We start from the raw sequence: 15,918 nt of genomic DNA, 5'->3' as shown, positions 1-15,918 counted from the left end.
CAGGGAGTGACACGCATATCGAGCTTTGTCAAGTCCATTGGAGAGCTACTGGGTAGTGTCAGAGCTCTAGGTTAACTTCAAGACGTGACAGGGATGAAGACAAAGGAAGCAAAATCAGGCAGAAACAGTGCGCAAGAATAGAAATAATTCCATGGTCAAGATTAGTCAAGCCGGCCGTGCGAGGGTTGTGACTTGAAAGAATGTCTTTGAGCAGTAGCAGTCCAAATCTCGATGTTCCAGACCAAGGTCTTGTACTTCCTTTGTTTCCCGGGTATAACATGAACAAAGCCACGCTTCTTGACCACTTGCTAAATACCTGGTTCCCTCCGTGAGTTGTTCTCCCACTCTTAGTCTTCATTATTCTCATCTTCTCACTGCCTTCAAGGAACCGCGCATCTTCAACACATTCCAAACTTCACTACCCAACCATCTACAAAAGTATGGCCGGTTTTGGGCAAGTCACAGAGACCCAACCCAGAAACGCGGCCAAGGCCATAATGGAAGACGTGCCAAAGCCATGGAGCTCTACTCTCAAGCATCTATGTAGAGGGACTGAAACGCTTTCAAGGACAGACATCTTCTCGTGTCTGTGCTTCTACGAGAGGCCCGACAGCTGGATTTTTTTCATTGTCGGCGAGGGAGGTTCCATGCCCCCTGTCGTGAATCTGCAGTTGCATCGGCACGTTGTCTTTATCATCATGCTAGAGCACTGGGTCGTTGTCCATGTAGACCTCGTCGATATGGAGGCGGCTTATCTGGACCCCAAGAGCTCCGACACATCAAGTCATCCCATCCGTATCAGACACCTTTTGGTGCGCTGGCTGGAAGCGCATCTCGACCATGGTAATATTGACGAAAAGCTCAATTTGTTTGAAAAGGTTTGTCCTAAACAACGATGATATGTCCCACCTCCACTAACGTGAACTATGTAGGAATGCCAACAGCACGATGATACCGGCATTATCGCCATTTCCAATATCACCGCGCTTGTCAGAGGCTACTCTTGTTGCGCGGACATTGATCCCGCCCAACGTCGCGTCGAGTTCATTCAGAAAATGAAAACCCTCACGCGCTCGAAGCGGCCAAATAATCGCCTCAGCCAATGGACCAGCCCCAGCGGTTTGCGAAATGCTAAATCATTGTTCAAGAGTCCACCACCAATGCCTCAGAACGCTGATGCTGCATCCTTGGCTAACACGCACAAACCTAGCCAGCCCAGACATCCCTTGGCTTCGTACATGTTACCTCCTGCTACCGCTATTTCCCCCGCTACTACCTCGAACAAGCGCAACCTCGAGGCCTCTGGGGCCATTCCCGATGTCCCAGCTAAGCGGAGGCAAGTTACAGACTCAACTGAGAAGCAGAATTCTTCTTGGCTGTTCTCCACGTGGTGGGGAAAGAAGGCGGATGCTTGGGCCGTGCAAAAGTCGACGGAACAGCTCCGCAAGGAACTAGAAAAGGCTGAGACCGACATTCAGGCTATCAAGTCCAAGATGGACAAGGTCGAACAGAGAAGCAAGCGCCTGTGAGAGGGTGCTTATTATTCCACTCACGAGACGGGCGTATCGTCAACTTGGCTGCGCATAGCTTTGGGATCGGAATGGCAAAAGGTGTAGTTTGGACATGGAGGAGGGGAAGTTTGCTGGAGTTCTTGCTTGTTGCGACTGGTTTGCTGCTTCGCGGGTGTGATAATGGTTGGGACAGTCCCCCATGGCTTTAGGAGACCTCCGATGTTCAATACTATATTATTTGTTTCTTTTTAGTTTCATTAGCAAAGCTCCCTTTTTATACTTGGAAGAAATACGAGTACGACATTAAACCCATCCCTGACTGCGTGCAGACTCTCATCTCGAGTTGCCTACCGCAAGCACATGCACCATTCATGCTGAGCACGTTTATCAAACACAGGACACCTTCAGTTCAATTTTACAATACATGCATGCCAATCTTTCGCCAAATTCCTTCATCCACGACCCATCACTCATGAAGATACTTGATCTCCTTACCGGGGTTAGGCTGTGCAACAAGTCCAAGCTGCTGCAGCGCAGTCAAAGTGCCTTCCTCAGCCGTCTCATCAACAATCTTGCCGTCCCTCAGAGTGAAGATAGTAATCCCGGAAAAGTAAATCTTCTTGCCGGTGTTGGCGCGGTCCAGGGAACCAACCGCCAAATCGCTAATGGCGATACCGGTGTGTGTCCCACCACCAATCCATCGCCCAACAACGTAGGGCCCGCTTGCGATGAGAGGATGCTGGTAGACATGGAACGAAATGTCTGGAAAAGCCTGTGATATTCAGCAGAGAAATCTTGGTTACAGCGACAGTAGTGAAAACGGCTCACCTCCTTCAATCCTCGCATCATCTCTTTGGCAGCCTTCTTGCCATAGCGAGGACCATGCATGGGATAGTTAATGACAAATTCGTCTACACACAACTTGTCGACAATCTCGGGATTGGCTTTGTTCCAGTACTCGTCAAAGTACTCGGTGACGACGGCAAGGTTCTGTTGTTCTTCCTGAGTAGGCATCGTGATAGACTGTCTTTGGGATCTAGTTCTCAAGAGATGGAGCATTGAGCACAGGTGAGCTTCAGGCATATTTATAATATTTCCATCTTACCATTACGCAGTTCTACTGCAGGTTCGTTGCTATATAATTCACCAATGAGTGAACTGGAGATAGACTTTCCGACTATCCGAATGAATTCAACCAGGTTGGCGATTGCGGGCAAATTGATCAATGCGCTTTCAACAGACTGTCGGAGTATTCAAGGGCACGATAGCTCATTTATCACTTTAAAGACAACACTCACAACTGCTCTTTAGTTTTGTGGTCTATGACGCCTCCAAAAGACGCCATCAGTTACGACAACAAAGCGCACAGTTATCAGCACATCACAGCATCAAACTTCTGCCCCAAAATATTGCAATAATATTTCTTTGACCGATTTTTTCTTGTCCACAGATGTTAACCCTGGCCTGTGGTAGCATGTTGCATGTACACCGACGCGAGCCCCCATCTCCAAACCACCCAACGTATCATCTCGCAAGATGGCTCTCCTCGCACCTTACCACGATGGAATGACCCTTGACGCTGGTGAGTCTCAACCACTCCATCTCAGCCAGGGATCAACTCACAGCAGTCAGGTTTCAACTCCTTCACGCAGGAGCTATGTCTCGCAGGAGTGGTCGTGCGAGAACCATGATAGGCTTCCAAGAGGGTGGTGAATTCACAGCCATCATCTCCATACGTGCCAAGGATCGGTCTCAGGCGAACACACTCAAAATAGAGTATTTAACCCAAAAAGCTAGGCACCCGCGACAAACTAACCACATTACACCAGTGCCTCTGTAAGCCTAACTCTTGAGAAGGCAAGTGGAAGTCTCGATGTTGCTGTCGACAAGATCAAGCGCGACATCTTGATGGAGAATGAGACCACCATTTCCGTCACTTGGACCGGAAGTGGACAAGATCTCAAGAAGGGTGAGTATCGCCACCCAATATGTGACGGAATGCCTACTAATCGATTGCATGGCAGATGAGGAGGACTGGACTTTCGATACCATGAGGGCTGTGGCTTTAAAGTTCCCTGACAGGGTTGCAAAGTGCCCCATGAGAACTCACGCTGTGTTGACAAATTATAGCTCCCTCAAGAGCTTCCACAGCTCCAGCACTCACTTCAACCTGCTGTCCGATGAGAACACACGTGTTTACACGTCTGCACTCCGAGACGCGTTTTTGGACTACCAGAACATCGCTAAGGGACTTGCTGTTCTTGCACTTGATGTGAATGCAGGTACTCAACGACTTGTTACCCAGAAGGAGAAATTGGACAAAGGTATGTTGACACCAATTGCGGTATGAATGATGATATCACGAACTCGAGTTGACTCTTTTATACAGACTTTGCACAGAAGACTCTGAAGGCCTCGACACCTAGTTTGCTAGAGAATGTTATGAGTGAGACCCAGATGGACTCTCTTGAGAAGAAATTGGAAGCGAAGTCCAATAAGCTCTCCAAAGAGAGCGATACACCAGCCAAGACACCACCGGTAACAACTTCGGACGCTGCCTCAGAGGAAGCTGAGGATGCTAGCGATGACCAAGGTGACGAATCGAAAAGCATCGTGAATCCAAGCATCGCACCGACCACCAATCCTCTGGTTATCGACAAGCCGTACCCTCCCACCATGTGCGGTGTTGAGTCAGCCAGGAGGCAGTGCCGTTTCATGATGAACAGAATTGTGGCCGAAGTAGGCCTTTCATTAGATACCCACTCAGGGCAGTTTATACTGATAACGATGCTCTCAAGGTCGATAAGGTTGCCAATCACCCGGAGATTGCGACTGATGAGTCTCGACCTTTGCCTTACATGAGTTCGTTCCTTTTCAATATGCTCCTGCCGGTAAGTAGAGCCACCTTCGCATTATTGAAACAAAAGATTTGCTCAACATTGATATAGGTTGGTGTTCCGACAAGTCCGTGATTCCCATCTTTAGACAAGCATCGAACTCAAGGGTGGAGGGGATGAAGTTGGAGTGAAGGTGATAAGAAGTACCTGCAGAAGCGCGAAACTTCGCCTGAGACATAAGTATTTCTTAGCAAGGCCGGCCTTACGTGCTGGTCTCCACTAAGGGAGCAATGTTTTACCTGATTGGCCGAATGGCCCGGATAAACCTTCCGAGAAGATCCGGTTGGTTTTCTGAATTCCCTTGCTGTGCTTCCGATGCATTCTCCACCCGAGCCAGCTGCTCAAGAAACCCCCAAAAATGGCCGCCTTCCATGGCATTTCTACCGTTGACTCCACTTGGGGCGTTAATGGCCTAGTGGCCAGCCACGTCCCGACCTCCCCGAATCAGAGCTCAGGTTGCTCTTCTCATCTCCGTCATATACTCATATTATCCAATGAGCTTTCGTCGCTTGTGCAAGATCCACTTTATTAAGCCCCATCTCGAGTTTCTGCGACAGAAGAGAATCGTCCCCCTGTAGCAAGACACTGACACTTCTCATATTGCGTGTGGTTACTGAAAGGGAAGTCTTATTTCTGCTGGGTCTTCATGACAGCATGTAATGATTTATTATCAGGTTTTAGTCTAAGGGACATGGAAGTAGTTAATCAGAGGGAAGAGGCATGAAAGGAAGCAAGTGACCGACGCCCCACGATGACGAGACTTGGAGAGGAGTAATCGTCGAGAAAAGAGTATGAATTACGATGGAAAATACACGAACTGACTCAGAGCAGAAGAAAGCCCAGAAATGCGTCCGTGTCGATCAAGCCACCAAGAGCAAGATTCGAGTTGCTCCCAAGATTCTGAGATACGTTCAAGTGAGATAGCGAAACTTGGGGTGCTTGTCTCCCATGAGGGTCACGTCTAGCTGCTCATGATCCTCGACCGGCCCAAACTCGCGGTCCCTCTTGCGATTCTCGTGGTCGAGCTTGAAGTGCAAGCCCAGAGATAGAATCGTAATCATGAATGTGAGGGCGCATCCGATGGCGCAACCACGGACAAAGAAAGGACTAGATATGTTAGTACCTCTATTAAGCAGTCGAGAAAAAGCCCTTACGCGTCTTTCTTGGGATACATGGCGCTGCTGAGAAACGAACTGCACTGTCCCAGAATGGCGATGACTGCAATTCCGATGCCGCGCTTCGTCTCACCACCTTGGTTGTTAAGAAGCCAAGTAATATTAAGAGTGAGCGAAGGAAAGACACCCATGACGGCGAACCAGATTCCGAGGTAGCGGATGTTCATTTTGTTAGTGTCTTCGACGATGGCAAGGAGCAAGTACCCGACACCGGCCATAGCTGAGCAACCGGCAATCACGAAGCCGCGATGTCCAAACTTGTCGGAGAAGAAGGCCGCTGCGATACAGAGGATAAAGGCGGCTGCATATGGAGGGGCAGTTAAACCTTGAGCCTTGATGCTGCTATATCCGAGGGCCTGGACAATAGTTGGGAGAAAGTTGGCGAGGCCAGCGAATGAGTAGTTGCAGCAGAAGTGAATGAGAGCATGCACGTAGGGCTGGTAGTCGCTGAGACCGGCTGTGACCTGCTTCCAGTTGAGCTTTGTCTTTTCGGTGGTGTCTCTTGTGCCGAGTCGAGCGGTTGCTGCCTCCTTTTCGTCTTCGGTCAAGAATTTGGCCTTCTGGGCAGAGTCGGCGAGGAAGAAGTAGACGAATGGCGCAACGATGATGGCGGGAACACCCTCTATATCAAGTATCAGCACCATAAAGAGTTATAATAGCCTTCAAACTCACCGAGAAGAAGAATGAGCCTCCATGGCTCGAGAGATGCGTTAATCTGAGCGATGCCGTACGCGAGGGAGGCTGCAAAGCAGTTTGCCAGTGGCGACATTCCGATCAGGATAGAGACCCGAAGTCCTAATTCGCGACGCTGGTAGAAGAGCGATAGATAGTATGGAGCGCCGGCACCAAAGGCGGCTTCGAGAATGCCAAGTGCAGCTCGGCAGGCGCAGAGACCGGCCATGTTCTTGACGGTACCGGTGCAGGTGGCGACGACTCCCCAGCTAATCACAGTCAGCTCATGTATTGAAGAACAAAGTCAAAGACTCACAGAAGACAAAGAGTCGAGATGTATAGATGTGCCGGGAGAAGCTTCCACAGCAGAGTCGTCCACTCGAAGAGCGTGTAGCAGATGTAGAACGAGTTCAGAACCCAAGCCCACTGCAAAGGTTAGCCTTTCCCAAGCCATGGTAGCGTCTGATTTTTCCTGTACCTGGGAGTCGCTGAGTCCCAAATCGTCTTGAGCACCGGCTGTTTTGGCATTGCCTATGTTTCCACGATCGAGGTAGGATAAGACGTAGAGGACGCAGACGAGAGGCAAGACATGCCGATCAAACTGTGGCGTTCATCAGCACAAGATCTTTTCAATATGACAAGGCTGCTTACCTTTCGCCTGATATGTGTTGATAGCTTCTCTGGCACAAGGATCGCAGTGTCACCAGCGCCTTTGGAGTCTCTCCTCTCGCTGTGTGAGACGGCCATCTTGAGTTCGGCGTCGGCCATGATTGATACTAGGTACTGTTTACTGATCGAGATGAAACGCGTTGTGAGTGTGGATGGCAAAAGCAACGAGGAGACAAGCTCTCTTTATCTTACTCTGACATGGGCCACGTATCTCCTAGGGTGATTTGGAATCTCCTTCAAACCGAGGGCCTGGACCCTTCCCCAGATTCTACCCCGTACGATACCCCGGATCTAAGCCTAGTCGAGTGGGTTCGGGTGCGTAGATCGTGGGGAATTCGGTGAAGTCTGAGGAGAGGGGCTGGGTCCGTTGGCGCCACCGGCATTGTCGGGAAATTCGCAGTTCGGGACAAATATCTGAGGGCTGTCTGGCATGATTCTAACATACCGAGGGTGTTATCATTCTTTCCGGTGACAAGCCGAGTACATCAAAGTTCTGTCGGGGAAGAAGAAGAGTTAGGCCAAGATGCCCCCGGCCGTTGGGAGCGAGGCGAACGTTGCATGCCATTGGGCCGATAATGCAGTGCAATGGGTGCACTTTGTAGGAGAAGTGGCGCTCGATCACTCAAGAGATTTAATTCGACACATGTACTCGGACAATGCAAACTCAGAGGGGCTGAGATTAGTTACAGCAGTTTAATTCTAGTGACTACAAGGACAGGAGCGCAATCATGACAGGCTAACTAGCTATTGAACCTTCGTGAGCTTTTCCGCCAAGTCCCAGTACTCCTGAAAGCCCACCGCAGAGCACACGTCCTCAAACCTCATGATCATGTCTGGCGACTCGGTCTTCCTCTGAAGTCCCTGCAACGCCCCTCTCATGGCCTTGATGCCTGCAGCCAACAGCGTCAAAGGATACGCGACACTGCAGTAGCCCATCGCCGCGAGGTCATCGTAGGACATGGAAGGAGTCTTTCCACCTTCAATAATGTTGATGAAGGATGGGATGTTAGGTCCCAAGTCTTGTCGAGAGCGCTTCATCTCATCGACTGACGTGATAGCCTCGATGGCGACAGCATCAGCGCCCTCATCGAAGAATGCCTTGGCCCGTCGAATGGCTTCTTCGTAAGAAATGATGTGGGCATCTGTTCTGGCCAAGATGAAGATGTCGACACCCTCATTGCGAGCTGCCACTGCAGCGCGAATTCTGGAGATGGCATCATCAAAGCTGATGACCTTTTTGTCCTTGGTGTGACCACAGCCTTCTAATAGTTAGCACAACTGCAAAGATTTGTGCGTCGAAGAAGTGGAAATCTTACGCTTTGGGCTGACTTGGTCTTCAATCATGATGCCCGCTGCACCGGCCTTTGCGTAACCTTGCACGGTCCTTCTGACGTTGACTTCATTACCATAACCAGTATCTCCGTCAACCATCACAGGAACGTCAACGACTCTGCAGACCTCAAGGGTGCGGTGGACCATCTCGGCAAATCCAAGGTAACCGGCGTCGGCTAGACCGTGAGAGGCACTCACGGCGTAACCACCGAGAAAGACCATGGGGAATCCAGCTTCCTCGACAAGACGGGCAGTCAAGCCATCCCAGGCAATAGGGTGCTGAACGATCTTGGTTGGATCGATGTGAGCTTCAACCATCATCTTGCGAAGACGAGTAGCTGCTTCGTTGCGTTGGGTTCCCCGTTCAAGAGGATATGGGTACTCCGAGCCATTGGACTGGCTGTTCTTGGTAACTTGAGCGGGAGACATGATGAATTGGATCAGTGGTAGTATTTGGAAAGAATTTGTGAAGGAAATTGGGAGTTGAGATGAGGTCGTGAGTGAATGATAGACTCTGACAGCAGCCAAATCTCCTGGGTCTATACACAAGTATAGATCTCTGAGTGAATACCATCGGAATTTCGGAATGAGATGGCCTAGATATATCTTTTAATCCATCTTAATCGGGAGGAAAGTTCGGAAATTTCGGGTTACACTGCATCATATCCCGGTGTTTTCGGGAATTTCAACCAGAACCGAAATATCCGCGTATATCCGGCCTGGCAACGATGATGAACTCCCGGATACTATAAATTATCATTAGTTGGGGAGGCCAATCACCCTGGTTCATGACTCAACTATGATATAAGGCATTTCAATCTCTGATATTTCCTCGAGTTTCTATCAATTGAGCTTTTTCGTCGACGCACAGTTCCTAGAAGATGCCTGCAGCTACAGAGCCCCAGATCCCCCTCGTTCAGTACCTATGGACACGGTACGGCTAAATATCTCGTCCTTGCTATAGGAACTGGACTGATGCACTGATAGAATTCGGCAATTGGGCGTGGGGAGTGTCATGGGTGTTCCAGGTGACATGAACCTAGAGCTACTCGATTACATCGACCAAGTTGATGGCCTGTCCTGGGGTATGTATATCTCTGATGAAAAGCGACCCTGAAAGGCTGACCGAGACTTTAGTGGGAAATGCCAATGAGTTAAACGCTGCATATGCCGCTGATGGCTATGCAAGAGTTAAAGGTTGCCCCGGCGTTGGTAAGCATTCATCAACACAGTCAGCCCACCTTAGCTAAGGTGACTAGTCGTGACGACAATGGGAGTCGGAGAGCTTAGTGCCCTCAATGGTGTTGCCGGTGCATATACCGAGCAGGTCAAGCTTATTCATATCGTCGGCACGACTGCAACCCATGTCCAGGCCAAGCGCCTCATGATCCACCACAGCCTTGGACCAAACCCAGACCACAAGGTATGTGGCTAAGCCGACTCTCGTGAGCCTCTACTGACGACCGAGGCAGGTCTTTGAGAAGATCTCAGCTCATGTACGATATGCTCATGCATGGCTAGAAGATGGGGCAACAGCGGGTGCCGAGATCGATGTGAGTTTGCGCTGAGCACGTAACTTGATGAGCAAGACTGATTAAAACGACAGAGAGTCATTAGAGAGTGCCTGCTGCGTTCACTCCCGGTCTACCTGTTTGTTCCTATGGACTTTGTTCATGTACCCATCGATGCCTCACCCCTTCGATCCCACATTGAGCTCAATCCTCCCGTTGACATCGCCAACGAAACAGAGGCGCTATCCGTCTTCCTCAAAGCCTTGCAGATAGCAAAGAACCCCATCTTGTTGGTCGATTGCCTCACAGATCGTCATGGATCTGTACAAGAAGCTAGAAAACTAGCCGACCTGCTCGACTTTCCTATTTTCTCGACGTCCATGGGAAAGACCATCATTGACGAGACTCATCCGAGATATTGTGGAGTATACAATGGTGAAGTCTCTTACCCCGGTGTCAAAGCCGCTGTGGAGAGAAGTGACTGCATTTTGAACCTCGGACCTCTTCTCGCCGATAGCAACACTGGGGGACACACAAGAGAGATTCGGCCTGAACAGGTGATTCTTGTGGAGCCTGATAGTTGTACAGTAAGTAAATGCTATTCAGGCCAGGCCGGTGAGGACACTGACATTTGAAGGTCTTTGGCACAACATACAACCAAGTGTACATGAAGCCATGTAAGTCATGTGCCATGATAATTCTGTTATGAGGTTCTAACATGTTGTAGTTCTGAAAAAGTTATTGAAAGCGTTGGAAACTGTCAAGCTCCCATCTCCAACACCGCCGGTGCTCCCGAGTCAACCAATACCAGAAGACGCCGATTCCAAAAACATTGTTCAGTCATGGATTTGGAAGCGACTGGGGGAGCTTACTCGACCTGGAGACATTCTGATCGCAGAGTCAGGCACAGCCCAGTTCGGATTCCCCGATGCCACGTTTCCTGCTGGTGTCAAGTATGTGACACAGGTATATTACGGCAGCATTGGGTATTCGGTTGGGTCCTGTCTGGGTGTTGCGATTGCTCAGAGAGAGTTACAAGCTGAGACCGGCGTGAATGATGGACGAACCATTCTTGTCGTTGGAGACGGTAGCTTACAGTTGACTGTGCAAGAGGTTGGCACAATGATTCGCCTGGGGCTGAACCCTCTACTGTGCGTATATCACTGGAACCCTTTAGGTATGAAGCTAACCAGTGACCAGCATCGTCATCAATAACAAGGGCTACACGATCGAACGTGTCATTCACGGCCCCCAGGCTGGTTACAACGACATCGCATCTTGGCGCCACCAATCTCTGCTGACTTTCTTTGGTGCCGCCAACGCTGAGGAGTCGAGCAGAGAGGTCCGCACAAAGGATGAGTTAGACAAGGTATTCTCACTGCCAGAGTATCAATCTCCCAAGAACATTCAACTCCTTGAGGTGCATATGGATGTTATGGATATTCCATGGCGGCTACGGAACCAAATTACCATTGTCAACGCGCGAGCAAAGGCGAGAAAGGCTAGTCTGGAGGCAAGCACCAATGGTGTTAATGGAGCATAGACTAGATGTAGGAGATGCTCATACAATGCAGACGATGTTTGAATTACCTAGTTACAGTGATAAACCTACATCGTGGGAAAGATATCAACTCCCATGAGCGACTGAAGGAAGGTATCAGTATCTAACTGCGCCATAGAGTCCTCCCACTCGATAATCGAACTGTCAAATCCGCTCCACTGGCTCCCTTCCGCGTACCCCATTGAAGATGGCCACTGAGAAGCTCCTGCGCTCGGTAGAGGAACGCTGTTGGTGAAATCTGTCTGAAGTTGACTACGGATCTAGTTAGTGGGCTCGGCTGTGGATAAGAGAGGAATCCGTACGTTTGGGCTGAGAATGTATTCGCTTCATTTGCGAGCAGATATGGACCGCTCCAGTTTGTTTCGTCTGATGTTATTCTCTGGGACTGCCTCGGGCCAATTGTAAGAGGGACCAAAGAAGATGCTTCAGATGAGCGCGATGGCTCCAGATCTTTCATGAGACCTCGGAGTAAAATAGAATATCGGAGTGCTGGATGCGCGGCATCTATGCTACACCTCTCGAGCACAGTGACAGTATCCTTGAGTGTAGCAATCAAAACTGTTTGATAGGATATACTAGGAATATCAGAACGAAGGGACTGGATCGTGTTATTCCGAGAGTTCATTTCATCCACAAGACGGTCTCTTACCTGGATCAAGAACACAGAAGCGAACACAATCTTCATATAATGCCTCGAACTGGCATATCGCAGCGTGTTCTTGCCTGTCGGTGAGTGAAAATGCAGCATTAAATGCAGGAGAATCTGTGCCGCATCGATGGCTTGCTCTATGTAGTAGGCAAGTGAAGTTGGCGGGAATTCCCAGTCGTTTTCTTGCTGCTCAACGGAGCTCCGACCAGAAAGGGATGCCGTATCTTTTCCAGTTTCTGCTAGTTTAAGATATGTGCCTAGGCTCATAGAGAACTCGTAGAGCCGAAGGTACTCAAAGTCGATTCTTAGCATAGTCCTTGAAAACTCGGACATACCAGGAGCGCTGACTAGGACTAGTGAGCTTGTGGAAAGAGGGAGCTGTGATAGAAGGCTTCTTACGCTCCCATAGATTCTCATACTGCGTCTTCCAATTTTGGTTCATCATGTCAAAATGTTGCAATAGCGCCAACAAGCGTTGGTTCGTCTGGGACGCATCCACTTTGGGTTCAACAAAGCCATCCCCTGTCGGCGGGTGCAGGACATCCTGGCTGTGGGCTAGAAGTTTCATCAGTTCAACAAAGGCGCTGTGAAACTGATCTGAGACACCGAGACTCAGGTTGGGTATGGCTTCGTTATTGTCTTGTGATTCGTGAAGCCTGATGTTGCGGTCATGGAAAGCCTGGCTGACCTGAGCAAGGTCCACGTCCTCGAAGCTCATCAAAGCCGGGCGGCCTAAGCGACGAGCAAGAGATTGGGACATAATAAGGCACCCAAACAAGGTAGTCAGGTATCTACTGGAGGTTTTGAGGACTGGACATATCCTGCGACTGGGTGGCAGAGATCGTAGCAGGAGGAATGCATTACCGACGTAGGACCTAAGTGGTAGCGGTGTCAGTTAACATGCACGCCATAGCGGAAGCTTAGAACTCACCAAGAGACCTGGTCTGTACGAAATGCAGGCTGGAGGAGCAGCTCACCAGCTCGTTGACTAGACGATGCCGCTCTGCCCGGGGTGTTGTTTTCAACAAAGGCGTGTATAGGCTTGGGGAGTCACTCAGCAAGCATCAATAGAGTCTCGACAACCGACAGAGGTGACTTTGGTCTGGCTCCTTCGAAGACAACCCTAGCCACCTGGCGTCTTGTCCATAGCCAACAGCTACTGTGAATCTCACGGCTTCTCTCGTACCCGCCGATAGTATGCCTGGGGAGGTGGTAGTAGCGGCTGGAAACCGTGATAAGGCATCCCAGGAGTATATCCTCCTCCTCGAATAGACAGCGCAGTACTTGCAGATCGGGGTTAGGCCCAGTAAGGCATACGTAGTAGACGTCTGGTACAAAGGGAAAGAAGGGATAGAGATCTCTGAAGAAGAAGCAGACATAAGCCAAAGCTTCGCTGGGTGTAATGATGTTGTCCCAGAAAAGGCGGCAGCGGAAGGTCGCTATTATCTCTTGTGTATCGGCATTCTCGCACGGAGAGACCGGTGATTCACGCCTGACCTGTTCTTCCTCGACGTCTGATAACCCTGGAAGCGCGCTCTCACGTCTGTTGTCCGAGACCGCTGAGGAAACTGGGTGTTGGGCGGGCTCGACGCGGCCTCTGGGTGGTTCAGCGTCACTTGCATGCCTTGCAGCTGCATCGGACAAGAATAGAAGTGCATCTGCAGAACTTCGAACGTTGAAATGCTCATGAGACTTAGGCATTGAAAGGTCAGCATCTAAGGTAGAGAGACTAGATCAAAGTAGAGGGCGGGGTGGCACAAACTAGATTCTCAGCTGTCGTGTCTGGCGTTGATGCCCCCAGCCGAGCTCGCTTCTGCTGGGCTTTCCTCGTTCGAGTGCTCGTATCGTATGAACGTTTCTTGGCCTCAAAGACGCATTCCTGGCCATCTCTGAACTTGAAATCAGCAAGAAAAATGCAGAAGCCGCCTGGGATCCTACTTTCGGCACTGGACACAGCTCCCCCCAGCTGCCCTATCCTCAACAATGCACCGTACTTTTCGCGCCCGGCACGCAGTGCAGGCCTTGTACGCCCGTACAGCAAGACCAGTACCCGGAATTTTCGGGTCTTCCAGATCACCAGCGCTTGAGCTGCGGTCGAGCAGAGACATGGCGGAGTCGAGATGAAAGGGAGAAGTCTTCGGAAATTTCGGAATATTCGCGGCGGGGCTTCCCCAGCTTTATACGTGGGAGCGGCGCTATGGAAGGGGGCTCGTTTGCGGGGAAGAAGCCGTGAGAGCCGAGAGGCAAGATTGGCTACCTAGATAACGAAATTAGATTTGTTTGGATTTCTTTTCAACTTGCATAGTCAGATAATTCAAGGTGCCTTGATCTCACTGGTCTAGCCCATTTGAACGCTTTGTCATTTCCTGTGCTTTCTCATATCGGGGTTTTCAACGGATCACGTCTGCACGACTGAGGAGGCTGAACTTTATTACTGGTCTCTGCCTGTAAGTAAAAATCATTCCTTCCCGTGCCGCCGTCCCGTCAAGCACTAACGGGAAAACAAGGAGCGCAACTCGCTGAATTCGGCTGATTGATCAGCTAGGCTTTTTAAACCATAGCAAGATTTACGTCCTCTTATACCAAGAGCCCGAAACAAAAGACTTATAGGAGAAGCTATATAATTTTCACGTAACTCAAGTCAACGATGATACAGGCCCCACTGTCGCAGAAATACCCTTCTCGAGCATTCTCAAAACTTGACCTGGGTCTGGTTTGATGCTCAGGTTTTCTTCGATCCTCCTCCACTAATCTGAGTGACATTGGCCCCTTAAGATGTGAGTCGGAGACTACCTGTTTCAGTATTGGACTAAACGAACTGGCTTAACGCTATCAGAAAGCATCAATGCCTTTCCTTCAGTCTCTATGATGGACACTAGGCATTGGCGATAGGCCTTCAACCAAGCGACCATCTCAGAGTTTCCTGTGGCTAGGGTTTCTTTGAAGAAACACTTAGGAAAGGGACTCAACGGGAATTGACTTAGGTTTCCGTTCATGTAATAGTGAAAACAAAGGTCTCGTGACCCACTCATGAGCCGGCAAATTGCAGGAGGGATAGCTCGGTATTGAGGTATGGTGAAAGCCCCAATGACATCCGATATAACACTGAAAGAGCATCGCTCCAGTATCAGATGAGGGATAAAAAAGAAGGTCGTTGCCTTGTGTATCATGCTGCATTTTGAAAACCCCCGTTGTGGCGCACACGCGTCAAGAGTCGCCGAGCAAACGCGCAGAATGCTGGCTTCCACTGAAAGAATGTCGGCATACAGCCATAAGAAACAGCGAAGACGGATGACAGGGAATCGGAATGGCTTTTCGGATGCACCCTCTATGTTAAATCGCTCTCGCAATGTAAATGTGCTTTCAGGGCTCGGTTGGCGGTTACTGTATAGGCGAGTGGCCCATCTCAGGAGATCCTGGTCGCCTTTCACGGGGTCTATATGCTTGATCCCAATCCACGTACCGAAGCGTAGGAAGGGCCAGTCCGGTCCCATATCGATTACCTTGACCCAGTGGTTCAAAGTATCCACTGTATCTGATATCGATTGTTCGGCTCCCTCGATGTTGGACCAGGTTGCATCTTCTGGCCATTGCGAGCTGCAAACTACCACTCTCCGAAAGACCCAGGGGTTGGGAGGTCCGTGGTTCCTCACAGGATGGAGAGGTTGCTCAAAACAGGGCCGAGTTTCAATGACCTTTGATTCCAGCCAGCGTTCCATTTCGACTGCCGTAGCTGTTTTGTGGACAGGGGCTGATTGGGATTCGAAGAACTGTTTGATGCCATTGGCCCGAATGTCATCGAGGGCAACCTTGGTCAATGGGTCAGGCCCAGTAGAGTTTGAACCCAGAAATCGGATGCAAAGGCCGCACTTTGAGCTGGATGTGATGTGTCATTAGTATAGGTTACTCCTTCGGTGGTCGTGATTGATAAGCTGCACGCA

At 49.9% G+C, this 15,918-nt stretch overlaps 7 protein-coding genes across 7 annotated transcripts; 3 read left to right on the top strand and 4 right to left on the bottom strand.

Moving 5' to 3' along the window:
- Positions 1–698: 698 nt before the first annotated feature.
- NCS54_00959200 (Hypothetical protein) lies at positions 699–1,529 on the top strand (the record flags this gene model as incomplete). Its single annotated transcript, XM_053154933.1, has 2 exons — positions 699–878; positions 933–1,529. 2 exons carry the CDS (start codon positions 699–701, stop codon positions 1,527–1,529), a joined length of 777 nt encoding a protein of 258 aa, XP_053010908.1.
- Positions 1,530–1,977: 448 nt separating this feature from the next.
- NCS54_00959100 (Hypothetical protein) lies at positions 1,978–2,525 on the bottom strand (the record flags this gene model as incomplete). Its single annotated transcript, XM_053154932.1, has 2 exons — positions 1,978–2,283; positions 2,340–2,525. The coding sequence occupies 2 exons, from the start codon at positions 2,523–2,525 to the stop codon at positions 1,978–1,980; spliced, it is 492 nt and encodes a 163-aa protein (XP_053010907.1).
- A 522-nt stretch (positions 2,526–3,047) lies between these two features.
- On the top strand, positions 3,048–4,483 carry NCS54_00959000 (Hypothetical protein; the record flags this gene model as incomplete). The annotated part of the gene is made up of 7 exons (XM_053154931.1): positions 3,048–3,093; positions 3,140–3,287; positions 3,341–3,480; positions 3,536–3,835; positions 3,901–4,250; positions 4,310–4,402; positions 4,460–4,483. The coding sequence occupies 7 exons, from the start codon at positions 3,048–3,050 to the stop codon at positions 4,481–4,483; spliced, it is 1,101 nt and encodes a 366-aa protein (XP_053010906.1).
- Positions 4,484–5,319: 836 nt separating this feature from the next.
- Positions 5,320–7,023, bottom strand: NCS54_00958900 (Hypothetical protein; the record flags this gene model as incomplete). The annotated part of the gene is made up of 6 exons (XM_053154930.1): positions 5,320–5,515; positions 5,563–6,205; positions 6,256–6,524; positions 6,572–6,681; positions 6,734–6,856; positions 6,907–7,023. 6 exons carry the CDS (start codon positions 7,021–7,023, stop codon positions 5,320–5,322), a joined length of 1,458 nt encoding a protein of 485 aa, XP_053010905.1.
- A 645-nt stretch (positions 7,024–7,668) lies between these two features.
- Positions 7,669–8,685, bottom strand: NCS54_00958800 (Hypothetical protein; the record flags this gene model as incomplete). The annotated part of the gene is made up of 2 exons (XM_053154929.1): positions 7,669–8,183; positions 8,241–8,685. The coding sequence occupies 2 exons, from the start codon at positions 8,683–8,685 to the stop codon at positions 7,669–7,671; spliced, it is 960 nt and encodes a 319-aa protein (XP_053010904.1).
- Positions 8,686–9,137: 452 nt separating this feature from the next.
- Positions 9,138–11,310, top strand: NCS54_00958700 (Pyruvate decarboxylase; the record flags this gene model as incomplete). The annotated part of the gene is made up of 9 exons (XM_053154928.1): positions 9,138–9,190; positions 9,244–9,341; positions 9,394–9,468; positions 9,516–9,679; positions 9,729–9,809; positions 9,863–10,354; positions 10,405–10,444; positions 10,495–10,918; positions 10,968–11,310. The coding sequence occupies 9 exons, from the start codon at positions 9,138–9,140 to the stop codon at positions 11,308–11,310; spliced, it is 1,770 nt and encodes a 589-aa protein (XP_053010903.1).
- A 65-nt stretch (positions 11,311–11,375) lies between these two features.
- NCS54_00958600 (Zn(2)-C6 fungal-type domain-containing protein) lies at positions 11,376–14,085 on the bottom strand (the record flags this gene model as incomplete). The annotated part of the gene is made up of 8 exons (XM_053154927.1): positions 11,376–11,580; positions 11,631–11,926; positions 11,978–12,324; positions 12,377–12,852; positions 12,909–12,980; positions 13,164–13,669; positions 13,740–13,866; positions 13,916–14,085. The coding sequence occupies 8 exons, from the start codon at positions 14,083–14,085 to the stop codon at positions 11,376–11,378; spliced, it is 2,199 nt and encodes a 732-aa protein (XP_053010902.1).
- Positions 14,086–15,918: the final 1,833 nt, after the last annotated feature.

Source organism: Fusarium falciforme, chromosome 7 (genome assembly GCF_026873545.1).
Source record: "Fusarium falciforme chromosome 7, complete sequence".
Taxonomy (NCBI): Eukaryota; Fungi; Ascomycota; class Sordariomycetes; order Hypocreales; family Nectriaceae; genus Fusarium; species Fusarium falciforme.
Note: the sequence above shows the minus strand (reverse complement) of the source record. Positions and strands in the feature narration are given on the sequence as shown.